The 21,382-nt window shown below is 38.4% G+C and overlaps 1 protein-coding gene across 4 annotated transcripts in view; it reads left to right on the top strand.

Annotated features, from left to right (window-relative positions):
* Positions 1-18,238, top strand: part of Clcn5 (Cl-/H+ antiporter 5) — a 187,422-nt gene extending 169,184 nt beyond the window's left edge. For 3 of the 4 annotated variants that reach the window (XM_004872007.3, XM_004872008.3, XM_004872009.3), the window contains 9 exons: positions 2,248-2,435; positions 6,735-6,857; positions 7,922-8,128; positions 10,940-11,020; positions 11,246-11,788; positions 13,947-14,133; positions 14,934-15,332; positions 15,458-15,674; positions 17,310-17,584. In XM_004872007.3, the coding sequence (XP_004872064.1) occupies positions 2,248-2,435; positions 6,735-6,857; positions 7,922-8,128; positions 10,940-11,020; positions 11,246-11,788; positions 13,947-14,133; positions 14,934-15,332; positions 15,458-15,674; positions 17,310-17,400 (2,036 nt within the window). In that variant the 3' untranslated portion in view covers positions 17,401-17,584. Of the gene's footprint in view, positions 1-2,247; positions 2,436-6,734; positions 6,858-7,921; positions 8,129-10,939; positions 11,021-11,245; positions 11,789-13,946; positions 14,134-14,933; positions 15,333-15,457; positions 15,675-17,309 lie in introns of all 4 variants that reach the window. The other variant, XM_004872010.3, reaches the window with a different exon arrangement.
* The last annotated feature ends 3,144 nt before the right edge of the window (positions 18,239-21,382 follow it).

Raw genomic sequence — 21,382 nt, 5'->3', positions numbered from 1 at the left:
GAAATATTAAGAGCTAGATTTTAAGGAAAGGCAGCCAGTGTTGAATTTCTGGTAGTGATTGGAAAAGGAAGAGGGGCAAAACTTGAAATGGTAACAAAGGCAAGGGATAGCATTTTATATTTGGGGGCAGGGGAAACCTAGTAACCAGAGAAGGAAGAGCCAATTGGGAGAAGAAGGAGAGGAGGTAGAGGCAGAGGGAAAGACAGGAGTGAGGAGTAGCAGTATTGGGTGAAATACGATATGCACACGAGACAACCAGAGACCAAGCCAAACTATAGAACAGCATGTTAATTTTCTGAATCCAGGTGGTAAGTACAATAAGGGAAGAGAAGGTTTGGGGCTGTACTGTCCAAAAGTAGGTGTCCAGCATGTGCTAGATTTGCCTAGGTTATTCCAACATGTAAATAACCTGTGCTAACACTTTTACACCTACCAAAGCACACATGTGACATGACCTGTCTCCTGCTGGAATGTAGGCATAGGATCCTCAACTTTTTAATATATTTCTTGTCACTGGATGGTCAGTGAATATTTTTTTCCCTTAATAGAAGCAGTGTGTCTGAATGCAGGAGCAGTCTGGGAATTCAGGAGCTATGAATTTTGTAATGTCTTTACTATTTCCCAAAATCATGATTCTGGGCCATTTAATTTCCCCATGGCAGAATTTCTTCACCTCAATGACAGAAATGACAAGAAGGCCAGAATCTAAAATACTAAAACTATCTTAACCCTACCAGTCTACTAGCCTTAGCGCATATGTCTCCAGTTCACTGTCTATTCCTTCTTAATTTTCTTTGGTGAATGTTCTGTATATAATACTATTTGTTCCTTCTCACTAAGAAAAATTCAGAATGTTCACGTTCTAGGTTCAAGGGGCTTCAATATGTATAAAGTTTCTAGCTTTCCATTACTTTGTGCTTTTTTTCAGTTTTTATTATGTAATTTTGTTAGTACATGTTTGTAATACATAATGATTACATACATTGTGGGGAATTTGGCCATGTACATAATACACTTTAATTCTTTTTTTTTGGTACCAGGGCTCGAACTCAGGGCCTCACACTTGCCAGGCAGGTGCAGTGCCACTGAGCTACATCCTCGGGTCTCCTCAAATCTTTTTTGCCCCCTTCCCCACCCATCTCTCCCTGGTCCCTCCAACTCTTGATCCCCTTCTTATTTGAAAAAGCACTATTCCCATTTTTTTCAATTCTCCTTTTTAAAAATCCTTTTTCCCTTCCTTCCTTTCCTGCTCCATCTCTTTTCCCCCTTCCCATTTGAAAAAGATCTTCCTACTTCTGGTTATCTATCCATTTGCTCTTTTATAACTGCAATTCCCTTAGCCTAGAATATTTTCCTGCCATGATGCACAGTCCCTTGTCCATGAAGCAAACCCCTGCTGTCCAGGCTTAGACTTTCTCCCATAATCTTCATCAGCTCTCCTCCTGAGCTATCTAAAATAAACAGCATAACTGGGCATGGTGGCACCGCCTGTAATCCCAGCACTCAGGAGGCTGAGCCAGGAGGATCACCAGGAGTTCGAGGTCAGCCTAGGCTACATAGTGAGTTTGAGGCTTGCCATAACTACATAGCGAGACTGCCTTAAAAAAAAACCCAAATGAATAAAATAAAATAAACAGCATAGAATTCCTCAGTGTGGGCAGTTCATTATTTCTCAACTTTGCATACACAAGGAAAATAAATTAATCTCAAATAAGCTTTACTATCTTTGTGGATCATTGTTCATAAACTCTAAGTCAAAGCAGTGTCTTTGCCATGTAAATTCAGTTTAAAAATAAAACTTCTAACCCCATGCTCCCAAGTAATCTGTTTTTTTTCTTTTTTTTTGAGATAGGGTCTCACCATGTAGTTCAGGCTGGCCTTGATCTCACTCTGTAGCCTAGGCTGGACTCAAACTCACAGTGATCCTCCTGCCTCAGCCTCCCAAGTGCTAGGATCTCAGGCATGTGTCATCACACCTGGCCTCACCCAGTCATTTTGTTTTTCTCTTAAGTCACTCCTGTATGTAAATTTTGTAAACAACAATGTTTAATAGAGAGATAACAAGTAAAACCCAAGCAAAAAAGACAATCAGAGAGAAGTGGCAGATGGAATGGAAATGTATGTGTTTGTCCTTTTTAAAAAAAATTTCTTTTCCCTCATTTTTACTGACAAAGATTATTCTCATTATTGTAAAGAACAGTTTCACACATGGAACTTAACTTTGGCCTTCCCTTCTCTCCAAATCAGGTTCCTTAGCTGGTCTGATAGACATCTCTGCGCACTGGATGACAGACTTAAAAGAAGGTATATGCACAGAGGGATTCTGGTTTAACCATGAACACTGCTGCTGGAACTCTCAGCAGGTCACCTTTGAAGACAGAGACAAGTGCCCAGAGTGGAATAGTTGGTCCCAGCTAATCATCAGCATGGATGAGGTAACATGTATGGTGATGTGTGAACCACTAAATTTTATTCTTACATTTACATCATGTCTTATACAATGCTCGTGACAATTATGGAATCTTCCCCTTTTTTCTTTTCACAAAAAGGGGAACCCATGCCAGCTGCCTTTTTCTGTGGTTTGTGGAGTCCTATTTCCTTTTCTTCTGATGTGTGGACTCCTTTGTTGCTTATCTTTAAAATTTTGGTTTTAAATAAGCCTGGTGTTTCTTCTTAGTTGTCAGTAGTGTTACTGGATTTATCTTTCCTTAATAATTTCGATAGGAATGTCAGAGGCAGCAACAACTGAGCTGTAATTTCTAACCAAGGATGGAGTGGGTTAAAAAGTGTTTATCATATAGATATCAAAAGTGATTTGTTTCTGAGCACTGCATTAGAATATTTTTTTAAATTACCATAAATTCCACATCAAAATAATAGAAACTCAGAAATAAAATTGCCCGCAATCTCATCTTGCACTTAAGTCATATTTTCATTGTCATATACCATGTTTGTTGATGCAAAAGTAGATGTTTTTCAGTTCTTTTCCTTTCTCTCACTACTGTATTATATGTCAGAACTCTCCCACTGAAAATACAAGTACACAAAACAAAAAAAATTCTCCCAATTCCATTCTGGCTTCCACCTACTGAAAAGGGTAGCATTTTAGCTCCCTTCTCGTCCACTCTGTTGGTGAAGTGAGGGAGACAAAACTAGGATATAGATTTGGACTTTACTTCATATATATATATAGTTTTTATGAGACAGGGTCTCGCTATGTAGTTCAGGCTGACCTTGAACTCACAATGATCCCCCTGCCTCAGCCTCCTGAATTCTGGGATTATAGGCATGCACAACCACACCCAGCTGAACTCTGTTTTTTAAAGCTGATCACATAGAAGTAGCAACTAGAACAGTGGTCATTAGAGGCTGAGAAGTGTAGTGGAAAAGAGGAAAGGAAGAGATTGGATAACAGGCATCAAATATAGTTAGAGAGGAGGAGTAAGTTCCAGTGTTCTACAGCATAGTAGGGCGACTATCAACTCCTTGTATATTTATAAGAAACTACAAGAGAGACCTTTGAAGGTTCCAACAAAAAGATATGATAATTATTTAAAGTGATAGAAGTGCTAATTACCCTGATTTGATCACTACACATGGTGTATGCATAAAATTACCACACTGTTCCCTATAAATACATATAATTATTATGTGCCAATTAAAAATAAATTAAAAATTTTCATTACCCACCTTAGTTTCCAAACGACTTGGGGTGGCATGTACACACACACACTCACACAAAATCAGTCAAGGGGAAAGAAGGATAGGAAAATAATAAAATCAGAAGCAAAGTTTCTGTATGCACGTGACTATACGTATACATATTGGCTCAGGGATGGGGTTCAACCAAGAGGTAGACACTGTATATGATGTGTGTTTGGAGGGGGTTCGGTCTGTGCTTCTCAAACTAGGGTATGTTCAGAGTGCCGAGGGCAGGTCAAACTGCAGGATGAATCTTATATGTGCCTTTCTAGAGCATCAGATTTTCCATTTGGAGAAAACTTTTTTTTTCAAAAAGTAAATGTAAACAGTCATTAAAAATGGAATATAATTTTGCTGCCTGCCTTGTAGGCGCAAGGTCCCAAGTTCGATCCCCAGTACCAAAAAAAAAAAATGGAATACAAAATTTCCGTGTTTGTGAAGAAGAAACCAAGATGTCTGTCTGTTTTACTTCTCTTCCCAGATTACTGCCACTCCTTACCCTGATGTTTGCTCTCCTAGATTAGGAGGAACTGGGATAGAAAAGTTTGAGAAATCCTAGAATTTAGGGGGAGTGAGCATGCATCTGTGCAAGTGTGCATGTGTGTAGGTGTCACTCACTTTTTTGGAACACTTAAAGTAATTATACATTCATAGGAAGTGCTAAAACAATATACAAGAAAGTCCCCTATACCTTTCATCCAGCCTTTCTCAATAAGGATAGTACAGGAAAGTAACAGGGCTGCAATCCACAAACCCTATTTTACCAGACTTTTTCTGAGAAAAGAGTCTTCTAGATTTTGAGAAGCCTTCTCTTGCCAAGAATTTGGCTTCTTGGTTTCTGCCTGGGCCAGTTTTCCTTACTTTCCCTTTCACTCCCCTTCTCTCTTTGTTTATTACCTCTGGAGTCTTCTTGCTCCAAGCCACATTTGAAAGGTAAAGAGATAGCAGTTGCCTGTGCCTCTGAGGAACTAAAACCTGTGTAAAACTTCCAGCTCAGAAAAAATACTGAGCATTCTGGTTCTCCTTCTCTAGGTCAGAGAATTATTTTTGATAGTGTTTTCAAAAATGAAAAGTTAAGCTGGGGATGGTGGCACATGGCTGTAATTCTAGCACTTGAGGGGCTGAGGAAAGAGGATCGCTGTGAGTTTGAGGCCAGCCTGGGCTACATAGTGAGTTCAGCCAGCCTGAACTACATAGCAAGAACCTGTCTCAAAAAGCCAAAAAAGAAAAGAAGTTTTTTTGTGTGTGATTTTTTTTGGGGGGGGGATTAAATATAGGGCCCTTGCATTGTGCTACATCACCAGCCTATGCTCACTTCTAATTTTGAGACAGAGTCTCACTAAATTGTTAAATTGCTCAGGCTGGGCTTGACCTTGTGATACCCCTGCCTCAGGTTCCCAGAGTGCTGGAACTACAGGCGTGGACAAGTCTATTGAGTTTTGCATTCCATATAATTTTTTTTGAAACAGGGTCTTGCTATGTAGTTCAGGCTGGCCTTGAACTCATTATGTAGCCCAGGCTGGCTTCAACTCCACAGAGATCCTCCTGCCTCAGCCCCCCAAGTGCTAGGATTACAGGTGTGAGCCACCATGCCTGGCTATTGCATTCCATGTAGTTTGAATGAGTTTCATGTAATTTGAATGAGTTTCAACTCCTAATATCAGTAAGCATAACCTCCTAGTATTCACAATTACTTTTTTAAAATAAAGTATAACTATTTACCAGCCCTTTATTGGTGATGAATTTTTTGTTAGTGGTCAGAACTAGATTTTTTTTTTGTGGCATACTTCATTATTATAGGGACATAGTCTCAAAAATATATTCTCTCCATTTGAAAAATGGATAAAGGTGCTAAGGATATTGCTCAGTGGTAGAGTACTTGCCTACTATTCGTGAGACCCTGGGTTCTATCCTCAGTGCCCCCCCCCCCCCAAAAAAGGTTATTGCTCTTTTATTCTTTGTAACATCTAGCATCATCAGGGCCTGAAAACCTTCTACTCATAACACTTGTTGCTGCATCTGTGGTAGCAAAATTCTCTCAAAGATATAATCATTTATACACAATCTTTTAAAAAAGTTGAATAAATGGAAGGTAGCATGGTGGTTACTAGGGACAGGGAGGGGAGAGAAAATGCAGAAAAATAAGCCAACGCTATAAATCTGCAGTTAGGTAAGGTGAAATAAATCTAAAGATCTTATATATCACACAAGACTGTAGTTAATATTGTATACTGAAAATTTGCTAAGAGAATAGATTTTAGGTTCATACCACACGCAGAAAAAAAGGTTAACTGTGGAAGGTGATAGATATGTAAATCTGTAGTAATCACTTTGTTATGTAGATGTGTATCCAAAGGTCAGGTCTGGGGGTGCAGCTCAGTGATAAAGTGCTTTAGCCTGCAGAAGGCCCTAGGTTCCATCCCCAGCACCAAAACCAAAACCAAAACGATATTATGTTGTATATCTTAAATATCTATGATAAACATAATTTTAAAACACAAAAGAAAAGACATTCAGGAATTTTAGTCACTATAACCTGCTGTGAGAATTTTACACCAAGATAGGTAGCCAGAGGTGAATGTAATAGAACTTTTTCTTTTGGAATAGAACTTTGGATCTGGTTTTCAGTTTCATTGTGCGAACAAGGTTCAGCCATTGCTGGGGGAGGGCACTGTTAAAACTCTTGGTAAAATTGACACAGAATCTTATATATTTGACTACAAAACCTATCAAAGCACTCACATCAAAATGGATTTTGTTTCAGTTGGCTCTTCCTCCATGTCCATTATTAGACTCTGTTGTAAATTTCCTTTGAGTGTAGCAGAGCATTTCATTTTCAGCAATAAGTGACCTGACAAGTATTTCAGTAGTTGTTTTACTGGACAATCAGGAAAGAAAGATTTGAGCAATTTAATGTTGATCTTTGTCTTTCTGACCTACTCTCCTGAAAAAATCATTACTCAAAGGAGCTGCATGCCCCAGGGAGCCAATGTAGGGTAAAACAAGCTTGTCTGTTTTTTTCCTTGTTCCAGGGAGCCTTTGCCTACATAGTCAACTATTTCATGTATGTCCTCTGGGCTCTTCTATTTGCCTTCCTTGCCGTATCTCTTGTCAAAGTGTTTGCACCTTATGCCTGTGGCTCTGGAATCCCTGAGGTAAGTCTGTTAAAATGGTTTCCAAATGTTCATAATATGAATCTTTTTTGGTTAAAATATTTTAATGTATATTTCAGAATATACCACAATGTTTTTTGTAATCCTAGGGATTGAACCCAGGTCTTTGCACTGAGCTATATCCCCAACCATTTTTAAAATTTTATTGTGAGACAGGGTGTCTCTAAGTTGCCCAGGCTGGGGTTGAACTTGCTATCCTCCTGCCTCAGGCTCTCAAGTCAGTGAGATTACAGGGGTACACCACTGTGCTTGGCAGTTTTATAGATATTAAACAGAGTCAGATAAATTGGGTGTCAGATGCCTATAATCCCAGCTACTTGGAAGGATAAGGCAGAAGAATCACTTGAGCTCACAAGTTCAAGACCAACCCGAGCAACATAGTGAAACCTTGTGTTAAAACAAAAATAAAAACAAAAATCCCAAAAAACTTAAACAGGATTTAAGGTCCTAAGGCCTGGTCAGATTTCTCTAGGTTTTCCTTCAAGTCTCTTCTCAACCTGGGTTACCTGATTTAGCCTAGAAGGGGATGATGGTGACTAAAGCTCTATTTCTAACTACTTTTGGTTTAGATTGCTTGCCAGTGACTGAAAGCACTGAGACTTTAGGTTGTTGCCAGGGTGGCCTTTCTGTTTCCTGACCCAGGAATAGTCCCACATTTCTTTGGCAGTTACGCAAAGCTATACTTAATCTTACAAGTTGTGTCAGGATTCTGACCTTGCCCTCTCAGAACATGACTCTTGGACCACCGATTTATAAAATAAGGAAGCGCTTATCCTTGCCTGAGTGGCTCCCTCACCTACATACTCTCCACTGTCATACTTAGGATATGCTCTTGCCCACCTGTCACATGGCTCCCCCCGCCGCCCCACCCAGAAAGGTACATGAAAGCTTGAAGAGAAATTCTGGCTTTCTTTGGCTTCTGGGCTCCCTCTTAAACTACATGTTACTTGTTCAAAGGTTCAGTGTCTAATGAGGTATAGATTTTTGCTTCTTAGCCTTGTTTGCTTCCATTGTCTATATCTAATCTATCTGTGTTTGACCTGCAGATAAAAACTATCTTGAGTGGTTTCATTATTAGGGGCTATTTGGGTAAGTGGACCCTGGTTATCAAAACCATCACCTTGGTGCTGGCAGTGTCATCTGGCTTGAGCCTGGGCAAAGAGGGTCCCCTAGTGCACGTGGCTTGCTGCTGTGGGAACATCCTGTGCCACTGCTTCAACAAATACAGGAAGAATGAAGCCAAGCGCAGAGAGGTAATGGCAGCTGGCCTTAATAGTCTCCTTTTGGATGAAAGCATAAACAGTGTACAGTCTTAGGGGTGGGAATTTGGGGACTCTGTCATTATGAATTCAAAGACGCTTTGACTTAGTCCACTTGTAGGAATTTCTCTTACAGCCTTTCTGATCCTAGCATATGTGTGCATACAGTTGTCTGAGGATAGTCAGTGCAGTGTTTGTTAACATAGTGAAAATCTGAAGCTATTAAAATGTCCATCAAAAAATGTCCATCAGTAAGGGACTGACCAAATAAGCAATAGTCTGTCCACACTGTAGAATACTATACAACAATTAAAAAGAATGAAATAGTCTTATAATACTGACATGGAATGCCGGCGATATTGCACTGTTAAATTAAAAAAAAAGTTTGTGGTTAACATGTATAGTATAATTCAGATAATGTTTTTAAAAAGTGTATTATCTATGCCCTTAAAAAGAGTGTGTCTGGAAAGTGGTCCTAACCCCAAAGTTAAAAATATCTACTTCTGGTAAGACAGAGAATAAGGTAAGGAGAAGTAAGGAATTTAGCTTTGTATTATATATAATTCTATACAAGTATGTGTGGCTTCTATTACAAAAGAAGTTATAGAATAATAGATTTTTAAAATTACTCTTATGGAAGAAAAATATAAACGAAGTGTATATTCTAGATGTCAGCTTTTCATCTTTGATTTCTGCCTAATACTACACTTGAACTAGTTTCTCACTAAGACTACAACCCCTGCCTCAATTAGCTAAATGAGTCCCACCACAGCATCTCTATAGTTGTTCTCAAATTTATGTAGTTGTTACTGTATGTTACTTTGAGGGAAAAGACCATTTTTTAAGAATTTCCAAGTCATTAGTTATTTTTATCCTGCTATAATTAATGACAAGAAAATAATGGGTTTTTTCTTTATTTTTCTTGAATAACAAAAAAATCCCATATGGAATGGGTCAAGACCAAGATTGTGTCATTCAACAGGAATTTTCACAAAATTGGAACATAGTGATTTCTTCTGAAAACAAAAAAGATTAACCATAAGACCCAGGAGGAAACTAGAAATATGTTGAGATTTCAAATATGGAATACATTTTGATAGTTAAGTGGGAAAGTTCTGGCATAGTTAGAAAGGAGAGAAAAGCTAGAAGGAGCAACATGGAGATGTGTGAGTAGATTGTTTAGCTACCTGTAGAGGAACACAAGCCTGTGTTAAATTGTGGAGGTTGTTCAATGGGGATAACTCACAGAAGTGAGAAAATTAAAAAAACATTTTAATAGGCAAGAGTGAAGTGCTGATTGTTGCTGGTTTTGCATGGGTAGAGGTTAATTTGAAACTATAGGTTACTGGTTACTCAATTGTTCCTTGTACAATGAGAGGAATTTGATTTTCCTGTTTCTCTGTACAGATGCCATTTATTTCTCTGATTTGACTCATGAATATTTGAATCTTAAATTTACTCCCTATTGCATACTTACACTTTTATTTTTTCCTATTGTTTGCACCATTGGTGGAAACTCTTTTGTGTTCAAGTGGCCTTGCCAAAGTGGGCAGATGATTGAGAGCAAACAGATTTGAGAAGAGTATAGACGGATTCCACTCTGCAGTATAAAACTGAAGCACACCAACCAAATCAATTCTTTTGTCTTCCTTCTCATTCATTCTGAACATAGTAAAAAATCCCCTTTCTCAAGTTGCATGATGGCTGTCTTCATTTTTCTCATATGAAAGCCATTTTAGCTTTACATTTTGAAGTCCTCACAGCTAACATTGGAAATCTCACTCATCTCTCCCTTTCACTCTCCTGGGCCATCCTACACTCCCAGAGAAACTTGCCTACTTATTTTGCCAAGAACCATTTTATTCTTCAAAACTCTTAATTCTGTTTAACTTTCTCTTTAAAATATTTCCTTACTCTACAAATCATTTGTCTCTCCACAGCAACTAGAATCCAAGGAAAGAACTTGGGCTCTTCAGTTAATTTTGGTTTGTTTTCTGTCACCAGAGTTGGTCCTGTACATTTTACATGTACATACATGCCTGCACACTGAGGTGGCATCCTCTAAATATCATTTGTTTTCTTTCCTTATATCTTTGTCCCTCTTTTCCAATCTCAGATTCTTTCTCTTCCTTCTTGCCCCTTTCTTGCCAAACCTAATCGTGTTTAGGTTTTCTCATCCTGTAATCATCTGGTTGTTTCTTTTCTGTTTCCATAGGTTACTGGGTGTACATTGGGCACGTAGAAAAGAAAACTCTCAATACCAATTGTATGATTAGTGCAGCCCCTGAATATCTGTGAACCAATCATTATTTCAGTTTTGTGTCACTAGAATCTTCTTTAGCATCTCATTTCAAAACATTCCTGTACAAGTTGCTCTTTAGGTACATACCATAAGTACTTTGTTTAGGTGAGGAATATATAGATCTCCAAGCTCAAATTCAGTTTCTGAAATGGGGGAGGGGATAATTTAGAATAAAACATGTGCGTAAATCAATCACAAAGAGAGCGCCCTCTTTCCCATTTAAGCATGTGAACCATGTGTTCAACATCTAGCATATAGTGTTTGCTCTCGAAATAACTAGAGATTGAACTTCATTTTTGTTTTGGTACCGGGGATTGAACTCAAGTCCTTGCGCTTGCAGGGCAGGCGGCAGAACCACGGAACTAAATCCCATTTTTGAGAATATGGAGCGTGCAGAGTTTTTCACAAAAATATTTAGTAACCAGTAATGTTCCTTTAAAAAATGCAGTTGAATTTGGGAAAGCGGTATTATTTTGTCACTAATTTTGAGTTTTGGATTGTAGGTCTTGTCGGCTGCAGCAGCTGCTGGTGTATCTGTTGCCTTTGGGGCACCTATTGGTGGAGTATTATTTAGCCTGGAAGAGGTAATGACTTCTGACTTTCAGCAGAGATTGCGTGTGCTTTAGTGTCAGGAATTTCAGTCAGTATCTATGTACATTACAGTACACTGCCCAACTCAGTGCTTTACCATGTGACCAGAAATCCTTCGGCAGTTTTTATCCTCAATTCTGATGCAGCATTGCCAGTTTTCCACCTGAACCAGTTTTTGCATATTGACTGAATTTGCTTTCTCACCTTCTCTCTTATAGGTCAGCTACTATTTTCCCCTCAAAACCTTGTGGCGTTCTTTCTTTGCTGCTCTAGTGGCAGCATTTACTCTGCGTTCCATCAATCCATTTGGGAACAGTCGCCTAGTTCTATTTTACGTGGAGTTTCACACCCCGTGGCATCTCTTTGAGCTTGTGCCATTCATTCTGTTGGGCATATTTGGTGGTCTGTGGGGAGCTCTATTTATCCGCACAAATATCGCGTGGTGTCGAAAGCGGAAGACCACCCAGTTGGGCAAGTATCCTGTCATAGAGGTACTCATCGTGACAGCCATCACTGCCATCCTGGCTTTCCCGAATGAATACACCCGGATGAGCACAAGTGAGCTCATTTCTGAGCTGTTTAATGACTGTGGCCTTTTGGACTCTTCAAAGCTTTGTGATTATGAGAACCGTTTCAACACAAGCAAGGGTGGTGACCTGCCCGACAGACCTGCTGGTGCAGGAGTCTATAGTGCCATGTGGCAGCTGGCTTTGGCACTCATACTGAAAATTGTCATTACAATATTCACTTTTGGCATGAAGGTGAGGAATTGTCTCGGTACTCAGTGACTTTATGTGTGGCTGTTGGTTTTGGAGGGCAAAGCCAAGGTATCTTACAATCCTAGTAGCTCATATGGTATGATGCTTTCAACTTCCCCAACATGATTCCCCCCAAAACCTTTTACCCCTCACTTGTTCTTATAACTTCCTAGACAATTGCATCTCTGTCTTAAATTGTGCAAGCTTAGTTTGAGATCAAATGCAAACCTCAGCGATGAGATTTGAGGAAGAAATTTTTTTCTTTTGTGTGGAAAACATTTTGCCCCTCAAGATGGTGATGTATTTATTCTAGTCCCTCTTGTATCAAAAACCAATATCCAACAATAGTTTTAGTCCTTATTGAATGGCTTTAGAGTTTATTAATTAAGCATAATTATAGGCTGAGCCTCATGAAGTTGCTGATATTCAACCACCTTGACCACAGTTTCATATGGTTTAACCCAATACATAGCTAAGAGTATGTTTTACAGTTGGAATCAGTGCTTACTTGTCAACAAGTGGGAACCATTTCACAGGTTAGTACTATAGTATTTAAACTATCAAAACATACATCACTGTGTTCTCTTCTGGTATGTAGAAACTTAAAAAAAAAAAGTTGATCTCATAGAAGTAGAGTAGAATTTCTAAAGGCTGAGAAGGGTACTAGGGAAGAAGAGATAGAGAAGGATTGGTTTATGTATACAAAATACAGTTAGGGGGATTAAGTTCCACTTTTCTGTAACACAACAGGGTGACTATAGTTAATAATTTATTGCATATTTCAAAATAGAGGAGAGGATTTTGAATGTTTCCAATACAAAGAAGTGATAAATGTTCCAGGTGATAGATATGCTAATTACCCTGATTTAATCATTATACATTGTATACATGTATTGAGATATCACACCATAAATATGTATAGTTATTATGTGTCAATTAAAGAAAACAGACATAAGGCTGGTATGTTTTACATTCAGTACCTGTTACGATTTCCATGTTTCAGCAGAAACTAAAAAGGAAAAATTGTTAAAGTATCACCCACCTCCATTCTAGGTTTTTGTTTGTTTCTGGTCTTTACACACTACTACCATGTTATTTCCCTTTTTCCCTAGGGAAACTGAGATTCAAACCAAAGAATAAGAGACAGCAACTCAGTGTAAGCAGTGTGTACTCTCTGAGATAAGGTCATCCTTTCCTTCAACACAGGGATAGGATGGAGAACAAAAAGTTTTGCAGTGCTTCTTGAGTTATTTTTTTATCTCATGGCTTCATTACTTTATTTAAAGGACGTTTGTTGACCATCAGAACAACAAATTCAAATGCCTTCCAGAATTAAACACAGTATTTCTGCAGTTTTGATTATCCTTACTGTCATTTCCCTCGCTTAGTACAGAATATTAAAAATATCCTAGAAGTAAAAAGAGCAGAGAGATAAATGAAGCCTCCTTTTTTGGTTAAGCATGCAACTGTAGCCACTATCTCATTTTAAATTTTATTTGTTTGATATTTCCTTATACAGTTCCAAAACAGACTGAAACTTCATATGCTGTCCTTTTTGTGTGTGCGCAGTGGGTTAGGATTCAATATATGAGTAGGGTTATGAGCATTCCATTTCAATCCCAGCACCAGTGTTTACGATTTTTACCTCAGGTCAGGGACTTAACCTCTCTAAACCTTAGGTTCTTTGTCATTTGGGAATAATAATGCCTATTTCCTGGGGTAGTTATAAAGAATCTATAAAATCTTGTATGAAGAGCATCCAGCATACATCATGGTAGTTAATGAAGGCTAGTTATTGTTGATAAGAATTCAAAATTGGGGGAAATGTCTGCATATATAAGAAACTCCATCTATTTTCCTTTTTCTTTGGGAAAGGCCTAATTTCTGCCTCCAGTTCTGTGTTGGTCTGGAGAGTTCAGGCTCTTGCCTGATGGACCCCGAATCAGGGTAAGCTTCTTTGCAGTCATCCTTGCCTGCACGTCCCAGAGAGCCTCTATTCCCTGTAGTGTTACACGAATCTTTACAGCCACTTGCTAGCATAGTGCATAGTTAAACTGTCAATTGGCCTGTTTGCTTTGCCAGAGGGTCAGTCTTCCAGCCCTTCCCATTTACCAAGCAATCGTATTATTTCTCACTAATCATCTCTGCTTTCTCTTTGCAGATCCCTTCTGGCCTCTTTATCCCTAGCATGGCTGTTGGTGCTATAGCAGGTCGACTTTTAGGAGTAGGAATGGAACAACTGGCCTATTACCACCATGACTGGGCCATCTTCAATAGCTGGTGTAGTCAGGGAGCTGATTGTATCACTCCTGGACTTTATGCAATGGTTGGGGCTGCAGCCTGCTTAGGTGAGTAGTGTTTGCATTGATTCCAAAGAGTAGCTTTCCACATAAAAGGAAAGTGATGTCAAGCACAGTTGACCACACAGTTTAAAAAATGATCATCCATTTCCTGTTGAATCTGTTATATTTAAGACATTTATGAAAGCTACTTCTATTCTTTCACAGTGGGGAGATGATTAGAAATTTAGACAAAGTTAACAGCACAAGAGCAAAAAAATAGAATCAGCCTAATTTTATACAGTAAGGAACTGGTTAAATCATTTCATCCATATAATACTACATTATGCAGCCTTTATATATGATGTTAATGTTTCACATCTTTAAATATGATATTAAATAAATTTGTAATAATATGTTAACATAAAGTGGGGGGAAAGCATGGTGGGGAATTAAACATAATATGAGCTTTCCTATATAAAAATATGTTTTTGCATAGAAAAAACTGGAAAATGTCATTCAAAATTTTTACTCTGCTGACTTACAGGTAGTGCATTGTGAATAATGACTCATCTTTTCTGAATTTTCTACAGTAGGCATGCATTTCATAATTAGGGAAATGAAGCAACAGAAAAATTAAAACAAGAATCAAAAAGCATCTTAAACTTCTGTAGACATTTAAAAAATTAAATCTCAATTGTAACCTTATTTTAATGCAGTCTCTGAGATCTGCACAGTTATAGATGAAACCCCATTCTAGTATTAGTTTTGATAAATAAGCTTTTGCTGGATAGGGCCTGTGACAGGCCCATAATTGCAACAAATCCTGTTTTGTCTGCCTTCAGTGGTCTGTGTCTATTTTTTCACAGGTGGAGTGACTCGGATGACTGTTTCTCTTGTTGTCATAATGTTTGAACTGACTGGTGGCTTGGAATATATTGTTCCTCTGATGGCTGCAGCCATGACAAGCAAGTGGGTGGCAGATGCTCTTGGGCGGGAAGGCATCTATGATGCCCATATCCGTCTCAATGGATACCCCTTTCTTGAAGCCAAAGAAGAGTTTGCACATAAGACCCTGGCAATGGATGTGATGAAACCCCGGAGAAATGATCCTTTGCTGACTGTCCTTACTCAGGACAGCATGACCGTCGAAGATGTAGAGACCATAATCAGTGAAACTACTTACAGTGGCTTCCCAGTGGTAGTGTCCCGGGAATCTCAAAGACTTGTAGGCTTTGTCCTTCGAAGAGATCTCATTATTTCAATTGGTAAGGAGGGGATAATGAAATAAATATGCATGAAATGGGACAGAGAGGAAAGAGGGAACTGGTTAAGGGCTGGAGGGGTAGGGCTAGCATTTCTATTTTCAACTCTTTCCCTTCTGTTCAAATAGAAAATGCTCGAAAGAAACAAGATGGAGTTGTGAGCACATCCATCATTTACTTCACTGAGCATTCTCCTCCAGTGCCACCATACACTCCTCCCACCCTGAAGCTTCGGAACATCCTCGATCTTAGCCCTTTCACTGTGACTGACCTTACACCCATGGAGATCGTAGTGGATATCTTCCGCAAGCTGGGACTACGGCAGTGCCTGGTTACACACAATGGGTGAGGACTCTTGGGGGAAGGCAAATTGGACTGTTGGAGAAAAGGAAATGTGGAGACAGAAAGAAGAACCTAATTTAAGTGAACATTAGTAGTACTTTTAGGGTTTTTTGAAGCTCTAAGATGAAGATACATGTTTTTTTAAAATCATAATTAATAGAAAAAGAAGACTATATTTGAGAAATAATCAACTGTTGTACATTATCAATAACAGTTCCTTCCTTACAAAGGAAACATCTATGTTGTTATGTACAGGCAGCACTGAAATTATAATGGTATCAGTGGGATATGTATAGTACAGTAGAGTAGTCTCCCATTATTATTGGGGGATAGTTTCTAAGACAACCATGGGATGTCCGAAAACCATAGATAGTGCCAGATCTTATATATAATGTTTATATATGTATATAATATATATAATGTTTATATTTATATATATACGTACATACATGATAAACTGTATATATCAGGCACAGTAAGAGATTAACAGCAACAAATATAAAATAGAACAGTTATAACAATATATAATAGTTATATGAATGTCCTCCCTCCCTCCCTCCTTCTCTGTCTGTCTCTCTCTCTCTCTCTCTCTCAATAGCTTAATGTACTATACTATGTTTTTGGACCATGGTTGACCATGGGTGACTGAAACCATGGATAAGAGGAGACTATTGTATTTTGTGCTCATAATCCCTTTTTTGTTATTATTGGAGGACAAGAAAATCAAGTTTCATTGAGATCTAGTGATTTACATGAGTGTCCCCAGTTAAAAAATAGAAGAACAGGAATATTTTGCTTTTGAATGCTCCCTACTTGTCCAGAGTATCTCTCATCTCTCTCTTTCCCCCTTTTTTCTACCTTCAAATAAATCATCTTCTCTTAGTTTTTTTTTTTAAATAACAGAACTAGGCTTTAAATAGTCTTAAGCTTAAAGCTCTTTCCTTCCTGGGCTATTTCTTGTCCAATAAAAGAAGCCCTGCTATTTTTATTGGAAAGGGAGGGTGGTCAAGAAAGGGGTGGAGTTTTTCTGAACATGCTATGTTAAACTAGCAACTATGCAAGACTTTTCCCCTCCTCTAAAACTTTGAAGTAATATAACAGATGTCTTGCAGGATTTAAATCAGTAAGAGGACTTTTCCTAACTGGTTTGTTCAGCATTTACTGAATCCTTACTTCATGTAAGAAAGTATTTAGCTGGACTCTAAGGAGATGTAAAAATGAGTAAACCCTTTCTCTGCCCTCATAGAGTGTGTAGTATTATAGTGGCTACAGGACAGTAGCAAAGAGGACAAGTGCTACAGAGGAAGCCTGCATATAACAACATGCTGTTGCTGGGAGTAGGGCAGAGTTATTGCTGGCTTGTAGGATCAAGGCAGGTTCTGGAAGAGGAGCATTTAAACTGGACTGCAGTTAGGTAGGTAATATTTATATATGTAGAGAAGAATATTTAAAACAGAGGAAATTGTAGGACCTGAGACCTAGAAGTAGAAGTGCTTATGTGAGGACTTCTGTTATCTTATCATTCTGGAAGTACAGATACGGTAGTATTTAAAAACACCAGTGGAAAATGGCAAGTGTCACATTGGGGAAAGTTGCTTAAAGTGTAGATTTATTGTTTTGTCATATTGTGTCTTTTAGGCGATTGCTTGGAATCATTACCAAAAAGGATGTGTTAAAGCATATAGCACAGATGGCGAACCAAGATCCAGATTCCATTCTCTTCAACTAGAATCGGGGTTCTTCTGGATATAAAACAGGAAGGACATTGCAGACCGTGGATATATTTTATTAACTGGGTACCCAAAACGCATTTCCCATATTTGGATGGTGAAGTCGTATTAGTGTGTTGTCTCTTTCCTACAAGTTAACCAGTTGCACTACATGATCTGGAAATTAATCTTCTCTTTAGGAGAAAATACAGTAAGCTTCTGATATATTGCATTACGAAGGTCTCATGAAAGAGTATAAATAAGATTGCTATGGTTTATATTTTTTAAATAATTTTTTTTAATTTAAAAAATAATTGTTAGCCAGTATGCAATCACTGAAAACTATGCAAGAAGAATTTCAGCCGTCCTGACTCATAGCCTGCAGGAAACTCATGAAAAAAGTCACTTGGGGGATCTGTCATTGGTGGAAGATGAAGTGTAACCTAAGGAGCTTTGCTTTTCAAACCATATAAAAGAAAGCCAGAAGGAAAATAGTGATGGTATTTTTTAGACTGTGAAGATTCAATTCAAATATTATCCTTGTTCCTGTTACAATATTTAGCATTATTCATATGTTATGTGTTTATGTGTATGTTAATTTTAATTTCTGATTATAAGACAATGCTGCTTTGGTTAATCTTCTCTAAATTAATTTAGAGAGGTTGACTTTTATAGCTTGCTTATTCCTGGTACTCTTTTGAAGTATACAAAGATAAGTTATAGAGCTTTCTTCTTGTCTGGCAATGGTCCAGATGGTATTTGTTAGCTAGTAGACAAGGACTTCACCATAAATTTATTAGTAGCAAGGGATGATTTCTTTCAGCTTCCTTGAAATGAATGATAAGTAAAGTTCTAAGCAAAATCAGTGACTAGGAATTTCGCATTTTTGTGAGGTCCTAACTAATCCTCATACTCAGATGCCACCTCCACGAATGATGGTGCTTTAGGCTTCTGGAATACATAAGAATAGTAAAGGGAACCAAGTCTAGACTGCATACTGGTAAACCAGGGAAGATTCAGAGCTGCATCAGCATCCTCATGCATTCCTTTATACTACCAGTACTAAATACTACTAAAATAACAGCACTCATGTTCCTCCCAGCATTAAGTACATATAACAGGCCAATGTTGTCCCCATAAGCCTGAATTAGGCTTGGGATACTTTCAGATACATGCAAGGTGTTGGAACAGAATAAGCAACTGTGACTTGAATGCAAAGGCATCCAAGACCCGGGGATATGGGCAAGGCCTGGTGACACCAAAGGTGCTTGTATCCACTTGAAAAGGAGCCTGTCTCAATTTTCTACCACACTTACTACAGTTTAAAAAAATCACACAATAGAGATACCTGGTGGAATTAGAGCCACCACATCATTCCAACCACTATTTCATTTTCTGTACTTATGTGCAATTACTCCTCCTCCATTCTGTTCTCCTTCCTCCTTCATTCTGTTCTTCAGTACTGAATCCTGTCTCGGATTGAGCATTACACCTGGTTAATAATTTCCAGTAACAAAAAATTACTGGAGCTGGTTAAATTGTAAAGCAAGGCTCAGCAGTCTCGTGGCACATAGACTAGAGGTGACACATAACCCCTTTCTTTGCTGTATGGGTCAGTTGCTGTTTCCATGCCTCTGCTGCTGCCCCAGATGCCCATGGCAAGGAAGCTCCATTGTCAGGGATGAGAATTCAACTCTGCTTATTTTAAAAATCTGTTCTAACACTTGCTTTGACCCAGAATCAGCAGTCACTTGGCACATTCTCACATACTCCCCGAACACTGCAGTGTACCTCATTTAAAAGCTGTTGCTTCCCAAATCTAGGACTTTTTACCCCTAGGTCTTATCTTACCAAAATCTGAAATTCTTTTATTTCCCAGAGCTGAGTAGCCAATTAAAAAAAAATTATCTTTTAAATATCAAGGCAGTCACCGCAGTTCCTCTTTTTAAGTGTATTCCTCTAGCATTTTATTGAAAAAGAAGAAAATGCTCCAGGGTACATGGTATCATAGTCATGGCTCAGTAGCTTTATGCCTTTTGTTCCTTCCATGCCACTGATTCTTTCCTATGAGATAAGACAGCCTGAGTGACCGACATATATGTTATGTAGAGATCAAAGTTCTTATTTGTACATTTCTGGTTCAATATCTCTCTTATTAACCATCCTTCCTTACTGAAGTTTGCAAAACGAGAAATGTTACTATTACTGATATTTGATAGCGAGGGAGGGTTTGGTCAAATTTCATAGTGCAGCAGTGACATGAAGGGTATCTTGTTTGCCTTTGTGGGGTTTTTTTTTGTTTTTTTAGGCTCTGTTCTTGATTTTAGACAGATGAGCTAGTGTTAAGGTGCTACTTCAGAGAATTAATTTTAAAAATCAGATAACACTGTGCCAAGGTATACTTTCTAGATACTAAGCACCAGTTGGCCCTCCAGAGAATGACAATATCCCTTTGATACCTCACTCCTCATAAATCTCATTCATTAACCTCAGCTTCTCAGGAATTCTTGTAGCTTGTGCACTAGAAGTAGCTGTAGTATATGGTCTGTACTATATGTTCAATCCTATGGTTTGACTCAGTTTGGCTTATTGTCCTAGAGCACTCTACAAGACTGCTAGCTCAGCACTTGACACTCAGAGTTTCTTGTCTTGAGGAAGGAAGACAAGTTTCTTGTCTTGAAGAAAGATATGCTTCCTGCCATTACCATTTCATCAGTTAAACATACTTAACCAAAAAGCAAGGCCAAAATAGAGAGGTCTGTTATTAGCCTCAACTGGCCACATACCAGTGGCAAAAGACTAGATAACATATGATTTTAAAATGAATGAATGGAGACTAGCCTATTTTGGAATAGAAGAATTACCTGACTAGAATAGAAAAGAAGAATGTAGAAGAAAATAGAAGAATAGAAAATTACCTGACACAAGGGGAGGGTTTACAAAAGAATGCCAATAGGTACTTCGACAGAGTTTGGATTTTCCAAGGAAAAATATCTGGTCAGCATCCAACCATGAAGTGAGTGAGAGTTAAGTCTAACTGCCATATTTTGTATCTTCAGATCTTCAATTTAAAGAATTTAAGAAAGCTGAAACAATGTATAATGAGAAAAAAGGTGGAGGGAAGAAGCAGAGGACTGAAATACAAATAATGGCTATGTTAAAGATTATTTCTATTCTGATGTTTGGCTAGAAATGAATTACAACACTCTCTTCTTCCTCTGACTTCAGATTCCTGGCTCAGCCCAGCTGTAGAGTAGAGAATATCCGCAAAATAGATATTCTCTGGTGGATTACTTAACATTGATAATGCTTTGAATTTGCCAGCTGGCAGAGTAAATGATTAATTTGCTGATTGAACTGCAAAGCATTTCAGTTGTTTTGGAACCAAAGGCTGAATCTAAGCCCTTTGTAGGAAAAGCAGAGTCCTTTTTGTAAAATATCCCCTCCAAATATGTGGACTGAACATAAGTATCCTAAAGTTTTAATTTTTAACCACGTCTGGGATTTCCTGGATTTCCTTCAGGGAGGGGGTTGAAAGTGATGGTAATAGAAAGGCCTGGGTAAGAAAATATATGAATAGTATAAAATGGTACAAGGAAAGGCATTCCATGACCCTTGCCATGCATGCTGGCACTGAGATGTATAGAAACTGCTTGATCATGTGCCTCGAGGTGAGAAAAAGTCAAGTAATCCCCCAAGGCCAGGCTTTTGAAGCAAACAGGCTCAAAGCCATGTTCAGCTCAAAGGCAGTCTGTTTTTATGGAGAGAGCTGACTCCAGATATTTGCACAGAAAGGAATGTGCTATCTAAATGGTAAGCTTTCTTTATCTCCCCCCCCCATATATATATGTTTTGTTTTGTACCAGGGATCAAACTCAGGACCTTGCGCTTGCAAGGCAGACAAAGTGCCACTGAGCTAAATCCCCGGCCCTACATCTATATTTCTAACCTCCCTACAATGTCCTTATTATATATTGAAAAGAAAAAGGTAAGAGTTGCTCA

Source organism: Heterocephalus glaber, unplaced genomic scaffold, assembly GCF_053883595.1.
Source record: "Heterocephalus glaber isolate CG9 unplaced genomic scaffold, H.glaber_assembly_v1.0 deba00001546, whole genome shotgun sequence".
Taxonomy (NCBI): Eukaryota; Metazoa; Chordata; class Mammalia; order Rodentia; family Bathyergidae; genus Heterocephalus; species Heterocephalus glaber.
Note: the sequence above shows the minus strand (reverse complement) of the source record. Positions and strands in the feature narration are given on the sequence as shown.